General features: G+C 41.3%; 1 protein-coding gene across 1 annotated transcript in view; it reads right to left on the reverse strand.

Moving 5' to 3' along the window:
- LOC144762302 (extracellular calcium-sensing receptor-like) overlaps nucleotides 1-20,132 on the reverse strand; it is a 131,875-nt gene extending 111,743 nt beyond the window's left edge. Inside the window, exon 1 of the mRNA XM_078647450.1 lies at nucleotides 19,935-20,132. Within this exon, the coding sequence (XP_078503576.1) occupies nucleotides 19,935-20,132 (198 nt within the window). The remainder of the gene's footprint in view (nucleotides 1-19,934) is intronic.
- Nucleotides 20,133-21,091: the final 959 nt, after the last annotated feature.

Here is a 21,091-nt window from a genome sequence, read left to right on the forward strand (position 1 = left end):
GAAGGGAGGGAATCAATGGGAAAAATTAACTGAAGATCGTCTGCATAATTGAAGATGGTGACTGAGGTGCTGCGGAGGGAAGCTAAGAGGGGCTGTAAGTACAAATTAAACAGTAGAGGTGATAGCGCAGAGCCCTGAGGGACCCCGCAGGTGAAGGACGAGTAGGGTGCAGAAAAGGTGGATAAGTGCACCGCCTGAGTCCGGTGGTCCAGGAAAGATCTAAGCCAATTGAGGGCCACCCCCTGGATGCCGGCATTGTTGACACGGTCGATCAAAATAGTATGATCGACCGTGTCAAAAGCCGCCGACAGGTCCAGGAGGACAAGGGCCTGTGAGATGTTTTTATCGGCTCCTTTCCTAAGGGCATCCATGACGGCCACTATGACCGCCTCGGTGGAATGGCGGGGTCTGAAACCCGCTTGTTGGGCATCCAGGAAGGAGGAGTCCTCAATAAAGGTGCTCAGGCAGCGGGTGACATATGTCTCCAAAATTTTTCCCAGGTAGGGAAGGAGGGAGATGGGTCGGTAGTTGCTTAAGGTAGTAGGATCAGCATTAGTTTTTTTGAGAATAGGTATGACAGCTGCCTGTTTGAAAGAGCACGGGACCTCCCCAGTGGCTAAAGAATTATTAAGCAGGGCCAATGGGGGGCCAGGGCAAGCCAGAAAGGCCTCCCTCAGAATCTGAGGGGGGCAGCAATCATTAGGGGAACCTGATCTAACTTTCTGAAGTAGCGAAAAGAATTCTTTAGGAGAGATTGGCGGAAACTCACCCAATCGACTAGGATTCATAGATGGGAGGGGTGGAGGAGAAAGGGATGAAGGGGAAGGGATATTGTTTTTAATAGTAATGATCTTGTCAGTAAAGTAAGAATTGAGGGAATCGCACAAGGTTTGAGTCGGTTGGGGTAAGGGTGTAACCCTATCAGGCAAGGAAAGCTCGTTAACAATGGAGAAGATGTCCTTTGCTTTATTGTTCGAGTCCAATATTTTTTGAGAGAAGTAGCCTGTTTTGGCCGATAAGATAGATTTTTTGTAGATGTTCAAAGATTCTACATAAACAAGTCTAAGTTGGGGGTCATAATTTCGCCTCCAACGGCGCTCTGCCTGCCGGAGAGCAAGTTTATCTACCTTAAGCTGGTCGGAAAACCACCGCTGAGCGTCATGAGGACGCTTAGCTTTAATAGTTTTATAAGGGGCAGCTATGTCACAGGCGGATAACAGCCATTCTTCGAGGTGGACAGCCTGGTCAGCCACCGAAATCGAAGGTGTAGGGACGGTGGAGGCCAATAAGGCATGAAAATCGGTCATGTTAACTTTCTTCCAGTTACGAGCAGATAGATTGTTAATAGGAGGAGGGGGACAGGATATAGGAAGAAAGAGGGAAAAAGATATAAAGCAATGGTCAGACCAAGAACAGGGAAATACAGAGGGAGGTGAGATATCCCCTGATTGATTGATTGATTGAGGGTGCATGAGGAGGTCATGAGAACATTAGCACCAAAGATTAGCCTTTGAGCCAGAGAAAATTCTGGTTTTTGGTAATGGCGTTGATAAACATAACATAAATGTGTTTAGGTAACAATTTGAGTAGCATAAATAGAAGGTTATTTTACCACAACATTATTTTTGGGGGACAGAACATCTGTGCGAGCTCACACCCACATTTGCCTTTTGCATTCAAAAGCACCCCTTAATTCAACACAAGCATGGTGTACCTTTCTGACCAGTAAGCCTGCCCTCTCTTCAAAACTGCAACTCTGCAACACTGCACAAACTGCTGAACATTGGCGTATCCTTGTCAAAGCTTCAATGCTTCTATCATCTACTGTACTCATGCGAGGCATTTATATCATGACTGCTTTACTTCTTTTATTCTCATTTTGAAAAATTTGCAACTTGAAACACTGCCAAAAGAGTGTGCGCACACAGTTTTAGATTACAAATTTCAATATGCTGTAAGGGTCGAAAGAAATATGATCACATCCCCCCAGCCTTTTAAATCTGTACTTGCTTCCTTGCCAGCCTGCACCATCTTCAAAACCAGCTGCATTATTTACACAGCCAGCACAACCCACAACCCAGCTTATCTTGCATAGAAGCTCCTCATCACTAATGAGTCTCAGCACACTCGTAGCAGGACACCATCAGACAGCAGACTAAGAAGTATAAAAAAACAAGACAGCAGGTCTTTCCATTTATTAATTGAGGATCTGGATCAACATCTCTTTATCCATCAGGACCCCCCCAAAGATGCACCACTTAAGGTAAGAGTTTATGGTATGACTCATTAAAGATCACTGTATCACAATGCAGTAACTGCACAGTTCTCCCAGAACCCAACTACATCACCTATCACTAGAGGTACGAAACATCATAAAGTACATCACAGAATCTGACCCCCATGCCCACATTCGCAGATAAGTGAGCAACTTCTTTCCTTTTTCCATTAGCTGGTATGCTGTTTCACTGGCAGAGTGCCTAGTCAGAAATAAATATGCAGGGATCTTTTGAGGGGTAGGTTGAGTATATCCATGTACGGTTCAATGATGGAAATAGGTTTGAGAGCCCTACACTAGTTTATCTTCTTCCCTGATCGGTTAATGGCAATATGTTGCCAAAACCTTTCCTTTACAACCCTTCTGGTATCCTTGCTCATATTTCATATACAATCCAACAGTTCACACATCCTATGGTTTGAAAGGTGGTGCCACATTATTAAACCAAGGTAATTTTCTCTGCTTAGTTTGCAGCCAGACTTATTTCATAATATCCAGATAAGGTCTCAGCTCAGGTTTTGTCCATATTCTTACCCAATATTGGATGGGCATAGTGTTGCATACTGCTCAGCAGAGTTGACACTCACCTCATGCTTCAATGTGTCAATTGAGGTCCCATGGACAAGTAGGAGTAAGTGGCATAAAAAACGATTCTTTGACCTAACCAACCTCTTGGACTTTATTGTCGCCCCACAACTCTTTTCCATATAGGCCTTCTGCTAAGGCTTGAGCTCTGTACGCCTCAAGGGCAGGATCAATCAACCTGCTCCCTTAACGTTTGGCACAGCTAAGGATCCCACCAGCACACTGACTCATTGTTGCCTCTCATTTAAGAATTTAGGCTGACCAGTTCAACTTGGAGTTGAACCTTTCTCCTAAATATTCATAGTGTTTGATGCAATCCAGGGGACTTCCGTACTTTTTTAATGTGCTTCTCAATTTGGAACTGCCCTTTAGGATCATGTATTTTCTTTATGCAGTAATAATCTGTAATTTCTTTATGTTGCAGTAGCGTTCAAATGCCTTTAGGAGCTTGTGCATGGCTAATTCTGTGTGTGCCAGGGGTGCAGAGTTGAAATATTGCCGCAAAAATATCGTGGGACAGAAATATCGCCGCAGAAATATCGCGGGGAAGAAATATCAACAACAAAAATATAGTACACAAGAATATCGACTGACAGGTAAGTAATATTGATTACACAAATATCTTTGTAATAAATATCGTTTACAAAAATATAGTTTACAAAAATATCGATGTATTTATATTTTATGTATTTTAGTGTTTTTAATGAGAATTGTTTGTCATTTTATTATATGTTTTAGAGTTTTACTAGCTATTAATTTATATGAGGTTAATTCTGGGTTTTTAGTTCTGTAGCAGGTTGCGGGTTTATAAGGTAATTGGGTAGGAATTAATTTAATTTGATAAAATGTATTGATTAATGAATGTGTTAGTTGATTAATTGATAATAGTTTAATAATTAGTTGTTAATTAATTTTAATTAGTCAATTAATAAATAATTAGGATAATTGTTCAATTAAATTTCGGTGTGTGTTGTGGTGTTTATATGTATAAATTGTGTGAAGGGTGGTAAGTAATTAAATGTGTTTAATGATTAATTATTAAATACTAAATTAATTACCTTTAATTAATTATTAACTTATAATTGTAATTGTGTAATTAATTTTAGGTGTGTGTTTTGTTGTTTATATGTGTAAATGGTGTGAAAGGTGGTAAGTAATACATTTTTTATTGACTAATTAATAAATAATAATAAATCAATTGTCATTAATTAATTAGTAATTATTAAATGTAATTGTGTAATTTATTGTAGGTGTGTGTTGTGGATGTTATAGTGTTAAATAATGTGATTTTTGTATTATCTTTGTTAATAATATATTTAAATGTATATATTATTTATCTTAATATTGGAAATTTAATTTAAAAAAATGTTGCTGGTTGTGTTTTTTATTGTTTTGGGATCCAGCGCTTTCCCTACTGTTGCACTCACTGGAGTGGAAATAGTAAGTTTTACCCCTTCGCTATCTGATGCTTTCCCTACTGTTGCACTCACTGGAGTGGGAATAGTAATTTGTACCCCTCCGCTATCCAGCTCTTTCCCTACTACTGCACTCACTGGAGTGGGAATAGTAATTCTTACCCCTACGCTATCCAACGCTTTCCCTACTGTTGCACTCACTGGAGTGGGAATAGTAATTTTTAACCGCTACGCTATCTAATGCTTTCCCTACTGTTGCACTCACTGGAGTGGGAACAGTCAAATTTACTCCTCTGCTATCCAGCGCGTTCCCTACTGTTGCACGCATTGGAGTGGGAATAGTAATTTTTACCCCTACGCTATCCAGCGCTTTCCCTACTGTTGCACTCACTGGAGTGGGAATAGTAATGTTTACCCCTACGCTATCCAGTGCTTTCCCTACTGTTGCACTCACTGGAGTGAGAATAGTAAATTTTACCCCTCCACTACTCCGCTATCCAGCGCTTTTCCTACTGTTGCACTCATTGAAGTGGGAATAGTAATTTTTACACCTGCGCTATCCATCGGTTTCCCTACTGTTGCACTCACTGGAGTGGGAATAGTAATTTTTAACCGCTACGCTATCTAACGCTTTCCCTACTGTTGCACTCACTGGAGTGGGAACAGTCAAATTTACTCCTCTGCTATCCAGCGCGTTCCCTACTGTTGCACGCATTGGAGTGGGAATAGTAATTTTTACCCCTACGCTATCCAGCGCTTTCCCTACTGTTGCACTCACTGGAGTGGGAATAGTAATGTTTACCCCTACGCTATCCAGTGCTTTCCCTACTGTTGCACTCACTGGAGTGGGAATAGTAAATTTTACCCCTCCACTACTCCGCTATCCAGCGCTTTTCCTACTGTTGCACTCATTGAAGTGGGAATAGTAATTTTTACACCTGCGCTATCCATCGGTTTCCCTACTGTTGCACTCATTGGAGTAGGAATAGTAATTTTTACCCCTTAGGCTATCTAGCAGTTTCCCTACTGTTGCACTCACTGGAGAGCGAATAATAATTTTTACCCCTTCGCTATCCAACGTTTTAACTACTAATGTTTTTTGTTTGTTATTAAATGTATGTATTATTTTTTCTAAATAGTTTAATGTGTTAATTAAATGTAGAATATTTTATTTAAAATGATTTATATATGTGTTTATTTTATTTTTATATAATTAAAAAGTTTATAAATTATATAAAGATAATAGTTAAAATGTATTTAAGTAAAAGTATGTGTATGTATACAAATGTTTGTATTTATATTAATTAAATCAAGTTTATGTGTTATAATTAGTTAAAATATATATTAAATGTAATTTATTTTGTTAATAATATTGATATTACTTAATTAATTTATTTTAAGTTATGTTATTTTTTAAAGTTGATATTTTTTACATCTATATTTTTTACATCAATATTTTTGAGTCGATATTACTGTACTTGCCTGTTTAAGTATAGGGATTTAATATTTTTGTAATTGATATTTTTACATCGACATTTTTTTCATCTATATTTTTGTAATCGATATTTAAAAAATGGAGCCGTGCCAGGAGAACTGCATCATCTGTGAAAATCAAAATTGCCATTTTATCGTCCACCCCAGATTGACACATCCAGATTTAAGGTCTTCAGACAACTGGTAAAACGTTAGGGTTTCTCTTCAGTTTATGAACTGACAACATCATTGATAAAGACATTAAAAAAGGCTGGGGCCAAGATGCATCCCTATCTTACCCCGATATTGATGATAAAACTGGCTGTGGTTTCTCCTCTTGGGTCATACCTAACCGCTGGTTATATATTTGCCACAAGGATCTTACTTCAGTGGTTATCTAAAGGCTCAATTATAGAGATTTAATGGCAGCCACGGCTGGTATTTAAGAAGAGGGGGGGGGCGGGCAAACGGGTGTTGGGTGGGTAAGTTCATGCAAGCAAGGTGAGTGTACATAAAAAGAAAAAAAAAACACACCTTGCTTGCTGCATGACTCCGATGTCCTCTCCGCGCCGTGTTATGCTCTATATGCTCAATTCCTCTAACTTATCCTGGAGCTGCTCTTATGTTGATAATCCAAGGGGGATGATGGACGGAGTGTTGAACATTGCAAACACTCACCCCCAGTCAACTGATCTGGGTTTAATCCATCATCATTCTTTAGCTCACCCCACCACCCCAGGTCAGACATGGCCATATGCAAATCATTCTGACCCTGTGCCTCATGGGAACAGTCCAGCCCGAACTGCCAAGCCATGTCTTCCCTGGACCGGAAACAAGCATCCTGGGACATGTTTCTGGCTAATCAGCCGTTATCAGCCATGCTAGCTTGAATTCCGTGGCAAAGTGAGCTAGGGACCCAGGTCTGGGCATACCCTGCCAACTTAGGGCGAACAAAGCAAAACCAAAGGGGATGATGGACGGAGTGTTGAACATTACAAACACTCAACCCCAGTCAACTGATCTGGGTTTAATCCATCATCATTCTTTAGCTCACTCCACCACCCCTGGTCAGACATGGCGATATGCAAATCAGTCTAACCCTGTGCCTCATGGGAACAGTCCAGCCCGAACTGCCAAGCCATGTCTTACCTAAACCAGAAACAAGCATCCTGCGATCGGTTTCTGGCTAATCAGCCATCATCATCCAGGCTAGCTTGAATCAAGTGCAAAGTGAGCAAGGGACCCACGTCTGGGCAAACCCTGCCAACTTTGGCTGAACAAAGCAAAACCAAAGGGTTTGATGGACGGAGTTTTAAATATTGCGAACACTCACCCCCAGTCAACTGATCTGGGATTAATCCATCATCATTCTTTAGCTCACTCCACCACCCCAGGTCAGACAAGGCCATATGCAAATCAGTCTGACCCTGTGCCGCAAAGGAACAGCCCAGCCAGAACTGCCAAGCCATGTCTTCCCTGGACCGGAAACAAGCATCCTGGGACCAGTTTCTGGCTAATCAGCCGTCATCAGCCAGGCTAGCTTGAATCCAGTGGCAAAGTGAGCAAGGGACCCACGTCTGGGCATGCCCTGCTAATCTAGGGCGAACAAAGCAAAACCAAAGGGGATGATGGACGGAGTATTGAACATTGCAAACACTCACCCCCAGTCAACTGATCTGGGTTTAATCCATCATCATTCTTTAGTTCATTCCACCACCCCAGGTCCGACATGGCCATATGCAAATCAGTCTGACCCTGTGCCTCATGGGAACAGTCCAGCCCGAACTGCCAAGCCCTAAGTTGGCAGGGTATGCCCAGATGTGGGTCCCTTGCTCACTTTGCCACTGGATACAAGATAACCTGGCTGATGAGGGTTATGAACCTGAAACCAGTTCCAGGATGCTTGTTTCTGGTCCAGGGAAGACATGGCTTGGCAGTTCGGGGGCGAATTCTTTTATTGACAGTACTATGAAGATTCTAGGGAGGGTCATTTTTAAACGCTACGGTCGTGGGCTAGTCTGAACAATATTTTGTCCCCATGTCAGTATGGCTTTTGCCCAGGGCTTGGTTCTGGGGAATAGTGTCTAAGCCTTCATTTGATTCTGGATAAGTACACAATCGCCAGGCACAGTCCACTGTACCTGGCCATTATGGATTTATCCACTGCATTTGATTGTGTGAACAGGACAAAGCTATAGGTGATTTTGATAGATCTGGGAGTGGAAGTTCCACTGATGAATGTCTTGCATACCTTGCATGAGAATTTATGGTCCAGGGTTTGTTATAGTTGAGCAGGGGAAACTTATGTCTCTCTAGCTAGTTTGGTGCGCCATGGGTGCATTTTGCCACCTCTGCTTTTTATTATCTACATTAATGAATTAATTCACCACTTGTTTGTAGCTATTAGTGATGTACTGAAATTTGATAACTCACTTGTCCCGGCTTTATTATATGCTGATGATGCTGTCTTAATGGAAAGGATTCCTATAGCTTTAATATCTTGGTAGAGACGTTTGTTTTGTTCATGGGTAGCTTACACTTGTTGACAAATTATGGGAAATCTCATATAATGGGGTTTGGTCCAGGAAGGAGGAATATGACATCCCTGCGCATTAAAGATGAGTCTCTGAGTTGTGTGCAAAATTTTAACTACCTCTGTGTTCAGGGGCGTAACACAGGCCCCCGCAGCCCACGCTGTGCGGGGGGCCCCTAGCTCCAAGGGGCCCCCTCGGCACTGAACTCTGGCCGGGAGAGCTCCTGAATGAGCCTGGGGGGGGGGGCCCTAAGTACCGTGCAGGGAGGCCCCCTCACTTTTCGTTACGCCAGTGTCTGTGTTACATTTAATTCGAAAGGCTCTTTACAGCCCCAGGTAAATGCTGCTCGAATCAAATTAAGCAGGGCAGTGGGAGCTTTATGTAATCTTTCCCAGAAAGTAGGTAGGGGCCTTGTTTCCCCCATATTAAGATTGATAACCTGCAGTGTGTTTCAACAGTTACATACAGAGCAGGCGCGTGGGGGATTGAGAATACCTCTCCTATACAGGTTCAAGACAACTGGAATTATAGGTGTCTTTCGAAGCTCCTGCCGACCAGCTTTCATTTTATATTGCATTTGGAACTAAATTTGCCCTATGCTTCCGATTTAGTTAAGTTGGCCCATTATGGTTAGGTGTGGTCATAGGTTGAGGCAAGTTTCAAAAGGAAGGTTATTTTAAACTGTCCTAGGTTAGACAAGCGTCTTTCAATCTCCTGGTTGAAAAACGTCCATAAGTCTTAACCGATATAAGTCTTCCTGAAACGTTTACTTCATCGGTCACTTTAGGAAAATCTGAAAAGAGGCTGACGAAGTCCCGCTATGTAGAGTTTTGTTACTCCCAAAGAATAGAGATGGTTTTAAGTAAGTGCTCTATTCAAATTATGTTCCGTTTTTAGCTTCGAGGGAGATAGCATTTTTATCTTTCTTTGGAACTTTCACTGGTTGGAGAAGTCTCTCCTCTTTCGACTTGGGGATGGCACAGTGTGGTAACTTCTGTGTTTTTCATATGGGGCAAAAGCTCTGGGAGGGCAGTTTATCAAACTGTCCTTGCGATAGGTTGGTAGAACAATCTTTGCTGCATTTTATGTTTTTATGTCCATTTTACAGACCCTTTTTTGTTGTTCTCTTAAACACATTTTAAAACCTTTTGTTTTCCAGAATTGTAAAGATGCCTTATTGTACCTAGAGCTGTTAGGCAGCCCAGACGTTTGTTATAGCGTATGCTGCTTCCTCAAAATGTGAGTAAGAAGTAGGAAAGCTATCGGTTGCTGATGGGAGGTTATCAAGACATTCCTTACATTCCTTACAGATCACTACACTGAAACAGTAACGAATATAGTCAACAATACGATGCCTCTGAAACTGAAAAGAGTCACAGAGAAGATAAAAAACCCATGGATCAGTGAGACTTTAAATGAAGAAAGGAGGAAACTAAGACAAGCGGAAAGAAGATGGAGACAACATCCATCATCGCCCGAACTGAAATCACTTAGAAGAATTAGAAGCGAATATAACAAAAAATACTACACTCCAAAAAAGAATTTATCAGAGCTGAGCTTGATAACGTCAAAAATAGACCACGAAAATTATTCGAGATCCAGAAACAGCAATCCAATAAATTAGCTAAAACCGACCAAGAAACCACAACTACGCAAATAAGCTGTGAAGAATTCGCAACATTCTTCACAGACAAGGCAAACAAACTAGAAAGAGAGTTCGGGAAAGAGGCTGATAACATTGGCAATACGGACAGACAAAACCTCAACAGCACCGTAGAAAACACCCATAATAGGACAAAAAACAAGGCTCAATGGATTAACTTCAAATTATTGGACCAAGCTACCATAGCCAAAACACTATCAGACATCAAACCTAACAACCACTATAATGATTCTCTACCTGCTAAATGCGTCAGAGACATAAACCATATTGTGATTCCCATTTGGACGAAAATAATAAACGCCTCCCTATCACAAGGGATCCTTCCAGATTGCCTAAAAACAGGTCAAGTCGTCCCTATCATCAAAAAACCAACGGCGGACGCAGCAGATCCAAATAACTTTCGCCCTGTGACCAACATCCCTATACTTGCCAAACTAATAGAGAAATGCGTACAAAATCAACTAAGTCAACACATCACGAAGTTCACACTACTAGACGACTGCCAATCAGGATTTAGGACTGGACATAGCACAGAAACAGCGATCCTACATATTGTCGATGATGCACTACAGGCACTAGACAGTAATCACACATGTCTACTAATCCTCCTGGACCTATCATCAGCATTCAACACGGTAAATCATGAAAAATTACTAAGCAGGCTTCATGATAGGATGGGAATAACTGGAAACGTGCTAAAATGGTTTGAATCTTTCCTGCAGAATAGAACGCAAAGATTCCTGGTCAATCAAACACTCTCACCAGCATGCCCTAATTCAGTTGGAGTCCCTCAAGGCTCTACTTTATCTCCAGCACTGTTCAACCTTTACATAGAACCTCTCACTGAAATCCTTCGAAAATCTAATATTTCCTACCACATGTACGCGGACGATACGCAGATTTACATCAAGATCACATCTAGGGAAGACATCATGAGAATGAATGAGACCTTAAAACTGACATTGCAATGGCTATCGATCAACCATCTGAAACTAAACGCACAAAAAACTGAATTCTTGTTAATATATCCACCAAAGAAACACACAGAAGTGAAGGAATGGTCCAATATGATAACAGCACTAAATTGCACCCCTACTCTAGTTGGCTCAGCGAAATCTCTAGGAATCACTCTAGATGAGAAACTAAACATGAAAGCCCATATCAACGAAATGGCAAAAAGCGCCCGCTACCATCTGAACTACATCAGAAAAGTGAAACCATTCATATCCAAAGCAGACCTTAAACTGGCAGTTCAGTCACTAGTTATCGCGAGGATTGAATATGGATGCACAACGCTAGCAGGTGTACCAAAAATTTCAACAGCGCCCCTGAAAGCATGTCTCAATGCAGCCGCAAGACTGATCACTGGATCAAGGAAATTTGACCATATATCACCACACTTGAAGGCATTAAACTGGCTACCGTTCGAAGCAAGAATACAGCTGAAAATGGCATGCATAACACGTAAGGCGCTCCACCACAATACACCCAAATACCTAGCTCAGAAAATTAAGCTATCTGGAGGTAACAGACCAACCAGGAGCATAAATGAGCTAATGCTGAGACCCGCCATCTTCCGGAAGAAGAAAACTTACGACAGGGCTTTTTCAGGAGCAGCCCCTAGAATATGGAATTCACTTCCTTCAAACATCAGAAAGATTGAAGATACAGCAACCTTTAAGAGGGAAACTAAGATCTTCCTAATGAGTAAATTCCTTCCATAGAAGAGGCAAGGGAAGTCAGAAATCTTGCTTAAGGACTGGAGCTGAAACTCACACAGGAAATAGTCCATTAGGACTGACTGACTCTTTTATACATTATATGCCACAATTTACTAAAAGTTATGCCATACTAAATGCTATTACTCTGGTAGAAATTGTAATTTTATTGATATTGTCGCATTTTGTATAATTTATGTACCTACCTCATAATATTGTGAAAACTACGTTGACAATGCAGGACTATAACTACCTCATGTAATGTGAAGCGCTCTGATACCCAAAGGTCTTGTTCACGCTATACAAAACTCTTAATAAATAAATAAATATAAATAAAATTCCTAGAATTCGTTGCCATCATACTAGTCTAGCGGAGGTTTTCTCTCTTTCTGTAAATGCACTGTATTGCAGAGGTTTTTCTTTTACGGATATTTGATTTTTCGTGTACTGAATGGAAGTAGCAAGTTTCATTCACCAGTTTTAATGCATTTTATTTTCAAATGATGAACTGTATTGTGCTCTTTTTTATGATTTTATATGTAAAGCCAAATAAAGATTTATTGATACTGAAACCACAGAAGTGTTATCACTATATAATAGTTTAATAGCAGCACTAATTTGGATAGACAGCCCTGAGCTGATATTATTTGCCACAGTAACTCATGGTTCACAGTATTGAGGTAATTTTTAGATCTATCAATGACAATTATAAATGTGATTATCTGACGCTGGTGTATTTCAGGTCGAAGTTGAGTAACCGCGTAGCCTTATAAATTATATGTTGAATACAGATTTCAGGTGAAATTGGTATAAAACTTCACTTATTAAAAAAAATGAAGACAACTGGATCTAAATAACTCCTTTACATAAAAGTTAGTAGTGCCCCTCGGCAGTGGGTGTCACTCCTGCCCGGAGAGGGTGCCTCTCCATCATATAAACTGTAGCATGATAGGACTCCACTGATCTCCAGAGTCAATGCCTTGTTGTCATTAATGGCCATTCCAAGACATATTCAGAAGGTGAGGTCCCAGGAAGAAAAAGACCCACTCCTAACAATCAAACCAAATGCAAATTTGTTGCCACCGTGATTATACTGAGGATTCAACCACTGCTCACTTTAAGGCAAGCAATTTGCTGATATAAACATGATCATGGTGTGTGGAGGTTAGCAGTGTTTCTAGTGGTAGTCTAGTGTCTTGTGAGAAGTTTAACACATGCTTCCCCTGGGGGATAGTAGGGCAGATCTACAAGAAACTAACACAGCGCGGTGTCGCAAGTTTTTTGGCTGTGCCGCGCTGCTTTAATTTCTAAGCACAGGGATGCGGCATATTTACAACAATATGTTGCATCTCTGTGCTTTCCCCTGCGCCGGGGCACAAATTTCTGCCATACGCCGGCACATGCACCCTTGCACCATGGTGCAAGAATGCCTGTGTCGTGGGGAGATTGTTTTGGTGCAGGAAGGAGCACCTTCCTGCACAAAAACAATCAATTGAGGTGATTTCCTCTTTCAATGTATGCTATAGATTGCAGCAAGCATTGAAAGAGGAAAAACCGAGGAGAACTGAAAACATTTCTCCTTGTTGCACCTAGCTACGCCACCCCTAGAGTGGCATAACATTCTGACACATTTCCAGATTTACGATTTCTCGTAAATCTGGAAATGCATCAGTAGACATGGGTGTTGTGTGGGAACACCCACAGCAACACCCATGTCACGCCCCTAACACGCAAAGTGTTGTGTGTACAGGGGCGATATTTGCAAGCACAGGTTAAGTCATGCAGGGTGACTTTACCTGTTCCTGTAAATATCATTAAGCACACTGCGCCACTGGTGTGTTACGCAATGTGATGCACCGGTGTCAGAAGGGGCTTGTAATTCTGCCCCAGTGTGTTTTAGGTAGACAAGAAGCTAAACCTTATCAAAACGTATTTGCTACTTCCCTCTTGCCACTAACCCAAGGATAATTGGGTCCCACTGCAAGACTTGTATTCAAACAGTTAGTAACAAGGATGAGGTAACAATGTGTCCATAAATGTATCCTTGCATTCTTTAATGATACAACTTTGTCTGCTCTACCTGTGGGAAATGATACAGCCCCAGAATCCTCGCCATTGGGGCAGATATGGAAGACATCAATTCTCCTATGACACCGGCTGGCAATAAACGATGCCTGCAGCTATAACCGGGTACTGGACCTTGCGTACCGGAGAGCAGCTCAATGATTCCACGGAGAGACCGGCTCTGTGACATGCAGGAATCGAGGATCCAGAATCCAAGGGTGATGTTAGGTAGCAGGTCTGGAGTATGGTTAATTTCTTCAATTGCAAAGACCATGGCCAGCACATCCCGGTAGTAACGGATATGGAACCTGCAGGGTGAAGATAATGGCCATAATCATATTTATTATCTACTTGCAAACACATGTGTAGAGGTATGCGATTGTGCATGCCTGTATCTGCATACTTTACAAAATTAAAGGATGCAGTTATTCTCAACAACAGAAAATAGCTACGGCCATAGACCTCAAATCTGGGGAGCTGGGTTCCAGTCTCGGCAATGACGCTCAACATCCTGTGATTTTGGGTGAATCACTTCATCTTCCCTTGCCTAACAAAAACAAAAACAATTGAATGTGTCCCGAAAGCTATATAAAACCTACTGTGAAAAAAAAGAAAGACAATTTGCAATTGTGAATTAAGGTGTTCTCCATGTTCATTATGAATAGCTCATACAAACATTGTACGCCTATGTAAATTGCTACTTCGTATGTAATGCTCCTAATTGATAGGTAACACACCACTTCTTATGCAAATCATTCTTTGGGTAATGTACAAAAACTTGCATACATGAAAAAAAAATGGAGCAACCGGAACGGGGTTGATGCACTACTTTTCTTGGACCTCAGCTGCCTTTGACACTGTTAATCATGACACTCTAATAAAAAGACTCTACAAAGCCGGCATAGAGGGGACTGCTCTCGACTGGATCACAACCTACCTCCACAACAGAACTAATGTCATCCAAATTCCTCCTTTGTCATTCAAACTGTACTTCACAAAAGCAGGAGACCATCAAGGCTCTATCATCTCACCCATGCTTTTCAACATCTACATGAAGTAATTACCGGCAGTGATCAATGAATTTCACCTCACGTGCTATATCTATGCAGATGACACGCACACACTCTATAAACTGAAAAACTCCAAAGACATCGGAAACTCAAACATTTTGAGTTGCCTCAGAGCCTTTTTATCAGTGATGACATCGAGCCATCTCAAATTGAATGTTTCAAAAACTGAAATACTCACATGTGATGATTAGAGAAATTATGAACCACTCGCCTCCTGGCGTGGCGATATGGGAACACCGCCTAAAGTATCTAAGGAAGTAAAAACCTTGAAATTGCCGTGAACTTCAAGCTATCAATAAATGCCCAAGTGGGCAAACTAGCAAGATCAAGCTTCATTAATATAATAACTCTACAATGCATCTTACCCCACCAGGGATTTCAACACAAGTTCCAGGCTCCCATCTCTCTTGTTCTGTCCAAACTTGATTACAACACAACCTCTGCCATGGATCATCCTTACTAACTCTGAAAAGACTACAAGATATTTGGAACTCTGCTGCTAGATTACTCCTACATGTAAAACCACAAGCTCACATCTCCCCTGCCACAAAGACCCTACATTGGTTACCAGTTGCCGGAAGAACCACATTCAAGCATCTTTGTATCACCCACAAAGCGATACATGGAACAGGGCAGCTCTTCATCAGGAATGAAATCCCCAAGTACATTCAACAAAGGAACCTCTGCTGTAGATTGACCCCTTTGCCTCAAAAGCCCATCATACAAGAAAAAACCATAGGTGGCACATCGTTCTTTGTTCAAGCTGCTAAACTATGAAACTCTCTACACTCTTTGGATTAAATGTATGTATATTGATATGTGTATTCCTTTGTTTAAATGTGTATATCAATTATGTTTATAAATAGATATATATTTGTTGAGTCTGCTTAACAAATGTGCATATTACTTATGTTTATATTATATTTAAGATGTATAAAGATCACTGCCTAAATATGTAAATGTTTATCATAACTATTAATCTTCACTTTTGAATTATTAAAAGAAAAAATATATAAAAACAAATACATAAGCTAAAAGTACAGCAGCAATTAAAAGTCAGAGTTTATTAAGTACACTTAAATCTAGATATATTATGTTTTTTACATATATACCTTCTGTGTACTTATATATTTTTGTATTTATTACTTTACTCCTAATTCGGCATCTCCAATGCACTCATCCTGTTCTTCTCTCAATATATCCTCTACCTCCACTCTTTGACTCATCCCAAACCTCATTCTACTACTCTCGCCAAAGCACTACCCTATTTCTCACCTATACCTCTCTCAATGCATCCTCTACCTCCACTCTCTGACTCATCCCAAATCCCCATTCTACTACTGTGATCCCCAAAATAACCCTTTCTAGACTCTTTCCTTCTCTACCCTTTCTTGCTTCATCTCAAACCTCATTTACTATTCAGATCTCCCAAAAAACCTTTCTAAAACCTTCCCTCATGTATCCCTCCTAGACTCTTCCGATACTTAATCTTTCTCCCTAATCCACTTCTAGAGACTCTTACCCTCCATCTCTCCTTTTCTCATCCCAAACCTCCTCCTACTGCTATGATTCCCAAATAAACACTTTCCAGACCGTTCCCTCTTCTATCCCTCCACTATCCTTGCAATTCAACTAACATGCTCACATATCCACAGCTCAAATTAGTTTCCTATTTCCCTATACTAATTCACAACTAATCATTTTTGGGCTCCGGAGTAGCATGCTACTCGCCAAAAAGCGTTTTGATGCCTGGTCAGGAGTATTAAGCGCTATACAAATAGAATTACAATTATATTTAAGGCAATTACATTTTAAATTCACCTAGTTAATCAGCCAAGGTTGGGTAAGAGGAATGGAGTGGTTGGCATCGAAAGGTGACGTGCACAAGTTAGTTTCACTCCTGCGGGTGTCCCAGCTGATCTGATGTCATCCACAAAGGGTGGACGGAAAACATCCATGGCAGGCACTCCACTTATGTAGAACAAGATGCCAGCTCTCTGTACGGACTTATTTAATGGCACTGACCAAGTACTGTACATCAAGTTGCACACCTACTATGCCATAAGTGTGTCTCCCGTGGCACCAGTACTTATGTGCTGTGGTCTACAGCCTAATTTAACTGCAAAGGTTCACTTAAATGTCCAATAAAGATCAATAAAGTTCGATTCAAAATCTGTTTTAATTCACTTTTCTCTTCGTTCAAATTTTACAACAATCCTTAGTTCCAATGCATTTCGGTGTTTAATCACACCTTCTTCAGGGAACGTCTAAAGATAAACAAAACATACATTTGTATCACTAAGATGTTTGGTTTTCATGTGTTTTACGCGCTGCAGAACATCTGATGAACTAAGCATGGAAAGCGCTTACATGGCCATAGTTACACTGTAACAAACGAGCTTGTGTGTTAGGTGACTTCACTCGATAATGGGAACCTCGTATGGGCCTCTATAACAATGTTGCGTATTAAATGCCAGCCCTAAAAGATCGCTAAAACTCTATTGCGTGGGTGACCCCTCCTCTATTACGAAGTGCCGTTTATACCTGACGGGAATGGTGAATCCGCCATTTCTCACCTTGTTTTTGAAAAGTGTGTACTGCTCGCCGCGCGAGGTCGTTCTGCTACGCTTTCGCTGCAATGAATGTTGGTTAACTGCACGCTGGTCGCGCAAGCGCTATATGTTCAACTAGGGTTTTTTCAAAAAAGTGCAATGAGATAACTTTACTGTTCAATGACAGTTGTCTGGAAACCTATCTAAACTAGCTTATGACAAGAACAATCAAGACTCCGTTAGCGCGCTACTCGCGCTCCATTTAACTATCACATTATACTCTGTATTCATGATATGTACGTAATGCCAGACGTGTATACAATTATGAAAACTTTTGACAGTATTAGCTAACGGTCATAGGTAACAAGTAAATTCCGTTCTGTCGTTCAAACCATTGGGCTTCAGGCTACAAAGATTATAAATCCAATAGTTTTCTCTTTTCAAGAGGTTCTTTTTGTTCATGACTCCTTCTTTTTTTGGTATGACTTCCAATACACAAGCTCTCAGTTGGTTGATATTATGATGTTTTTCAGCAAAATGTGTTGCCACTGTCGATTTTGATGAGTGTGTTCTAATATTGCTTTTATGTTCCATGAGTCTCACTTTTAATTTTCTTTCCGTATGTCCCACATACACACTGCCACACGGGCACTTCAATAGATACACTATGTTGGTGGTATCACATGTTGCGTTTACTCTTAAGGGTATTTTATGGCCTTTCATGGGGTGACAAATGTTCGTACCCTTCATAATGTTATGACAGTTTGCACAATTTAAGCATGGGACTGTTCCTTTGTAGGTCTGGTGATTCTTTTTGTGTTGTGGTGTCTTCAAAAGTTCGCCAATGTTTTTACCTCTTGTGTGAGCAAATAGAGGTTCTTTCTCAAATATACCGTTGAAGTCTGGTTCCATTTTTACTATTTGCCAGTTTTTATGTATTATGCGTTTGAATTGAGCACTCACGTTTGAAAATTTGCTAACACAAGTTATGCGTTGTTCTTTGGTGGTAGGTTTGTAAGAAAGTAATTCAGTTCTTGTTTTCATTTGTGATCTTTCCATGGATTTCTGAATAACTTCCATAGGGTATCCTCTTGTTTTGAATCTGTAGGTCATTATTTTCAATTGTTGCTGGCATTCGTTGTCCTCAGAGACCACTCTCCTGACTCTGAGAAATTGTGTAAACGGGAGGTGTTTTTTCAATGATTGTGGGTGGTGGCTTTGTATTGTAACAGATTGTTTCTATCCGTTGGTTTTCGATACAGATTGGTTATGAAGGTTGCATTGCTTTTTGTAATCTCTACATCTAGTACTGACCAAGTACTGACATAAGTAAGCAGGAGCTGCCTTGGACAGGCCCAAAATGACAGCTCACAGCTAAGTTGGTAGCAGTGGATGTTCCCCAGCCGCCAGGCACGTGTCGACCTTAGGGGTTTGGAGGTGAGCGAAGGACTGTTGCTGTGCAGGGAGGCTCCCACTGACTGATTTTTCCTCTACCCTTTGTTTAGAGGGCTGCCCTGAGTACTGGGGAGCATCGCTGGCAAGTTTTCAATTTTCTTATTTGTGACATGTCTATATTTTCATGGTCCTTATGTGTGATATTTGTGGCTTAACATGTGACAAATTGTGGAAAACGTGTTGCTGAGCATAACACACATTAAACTAGGTATATCCCAAATATTACCATATTGAGTGCAATGCAACGGACCAGAAGGGAATTTAATATAGCATCAACACACCTGAAGTACTTATGCAAGTCCACTCATTGACATACATTTTTTTAAATGATCGCCCCCTCTTGTGTTCTGGGACTTTCGAGCCCATTCGTCATCGTACAGATCAGAGGTGCACTGGGATATCATGAGCAAGTTTACAAACGCCTGTTAGTGAACAAGCTTGTTTACATTGGAAACTGGCAGGAAAGGCTGCAGATGGGAAACTATAAAGCATATTGCAACTTTGGAAACATGTTTAAAAATAGTGATGTTTTTAATGCATGCAGTTGTTATTTATGGGCCTGCCCATCCTTGAGAAATGAGCATGTATGAGTCCCAAATTGTAAATTGATTTTAGCTTAAAAGCCAGAACTTGTTGAAGAATGCTCGTAAAAATAAGAAATTTACAACACTAATGTCAGCAGCAGCCCTGCCAAGTACCACGCATCAGGCGATAGACTAACGCATTTTAATGTGGTGGTCCGCATCACCGCATTGAGATGCATTATCACACATTTTTAACACCTTGACTGTAATGATGGGGTTACACCCCAAAGGAAAGGTGGAGGCTGGTTTGGGGGTTAACTGCATTATTTCTATTTTCTGGGGAAAGAGCGCCGGGAGCGAGGTCTCCGCTCTTTGCCGGCTCCCCGCTATGTCATGAACATGGCCGCTGCGTGACGCTTCATTGCGTAACACTCAACCACTAGAGCGCCCACACTACATAGCTCCCTCCTTTAATAAACCACAAACAAGGGAAACTGTATGAAGTCCCAGAGTCTATTTGCATACAGGCTCATTAACTTCACCCATTTCATAGTCTCTATATTTTGCCGGTCTTAGCACGATTCTACCAGAGTGGGTGCATCTTACCGGGGTAGCTGAGACTTCTTCTGCTTCTTCTTGGAGAACTCTTGATCTCTGTCTTTCATCACCCATGGGGTACCCCCTCGGTGATGCTTCCTTCTGGTTCTCCTGGTGTTCGCCAGTGCTTTGGTCGTCCCATTTTCTTACTAGCTCTCCCCTCACGTTCTCTCCCAAGTTCTCTGTCTCTTCCCTCACTGATACCATCTCCGCAAGGGGTTCACGGAGATGATCACTTTCCTCGTTGGTCCTCTGTAGTATCTTGTTGCATTTGGACATCATATCTTGTCACCACACCTTTCCATCACTCAGTAATGCCGCTCTGCTGTAAACCTCTTTTACTTGTAATGGTGCACTGAATTTGCTTTCACCTTTTCTTCTCAGCTGAGCCAGCTTGACTCGGACCCACTCTCCTCTCTCCAACATCATCAAGACTTTAGCATTGCACCTTTTATTGAAATGTACCATGTAAACCCTTTGTGCTCTTTCCAGATTGTGGTGGACCACTGCGGGAGACCACTTGCTTGTGATCATACGTTCCTTCCACAATACATTGTGCCTGGTGAAAGGGTCCCGACCCCTTAGAATTTTGAAGGGACTGTATCCTGTGCTGGTTGGGGTGATCCTGTAGGCCCACAATGTGCTTTTCAGTTCTTTCTCCCAGTTCTTTCCAGCCCCTATCGCTGCTTGCACTGAGCCCATAATGACTCTATTGAACCGTTCGTCCAAACCATTTCCAGCGGGATGATACACTGACGTGTGCTTGTTCTTGATCCCATTCCTTTTCATGTAGGTGTTCCACTTTTCTGACGTAAATTGGGGCCCATTGTCACTATGGGCCAGATGTAGGTAATTCCTATTTACCGACTCCTAAATACCGACTCATACCGAATCGGTATTTAAGAGTCGGTAAATAGGAAGGATGCAGATGTAGGTAAAAAATTACCGATTCTGTAAGAGTCTGTATTTTCCGAATCTGTAAATACCGATTCGGTATTTCACATTGATTCCTCTGGGCCTTGAAGCCCATAGGAATCAATGTGGAATACCGATTCGGTATTTATAGATTCGGTAAATACCGAATCCTGCAAGGGTGCAGGGGGTGTCACTTTGGCACCCTCTAGCACCCCAAGTACAGGCATGTGTGCCATGTGGCACACAGACAT

The sequence above is a fragment of the Lissotriton helveticus genome, chromosome 6 (assembly GCF_964261635.1).
Source record: "Lissotriton helveticus chromosome 6, aLisHel1.1, whole genome shotgun sequence".
NCBI classification, from domain to species: domain Eukaryota; kingdom Metazoa; phylum Chordata; class Amphibia; order Caudata; family Salamandridae; genus Lissotriton; species Lissotriton helveticus.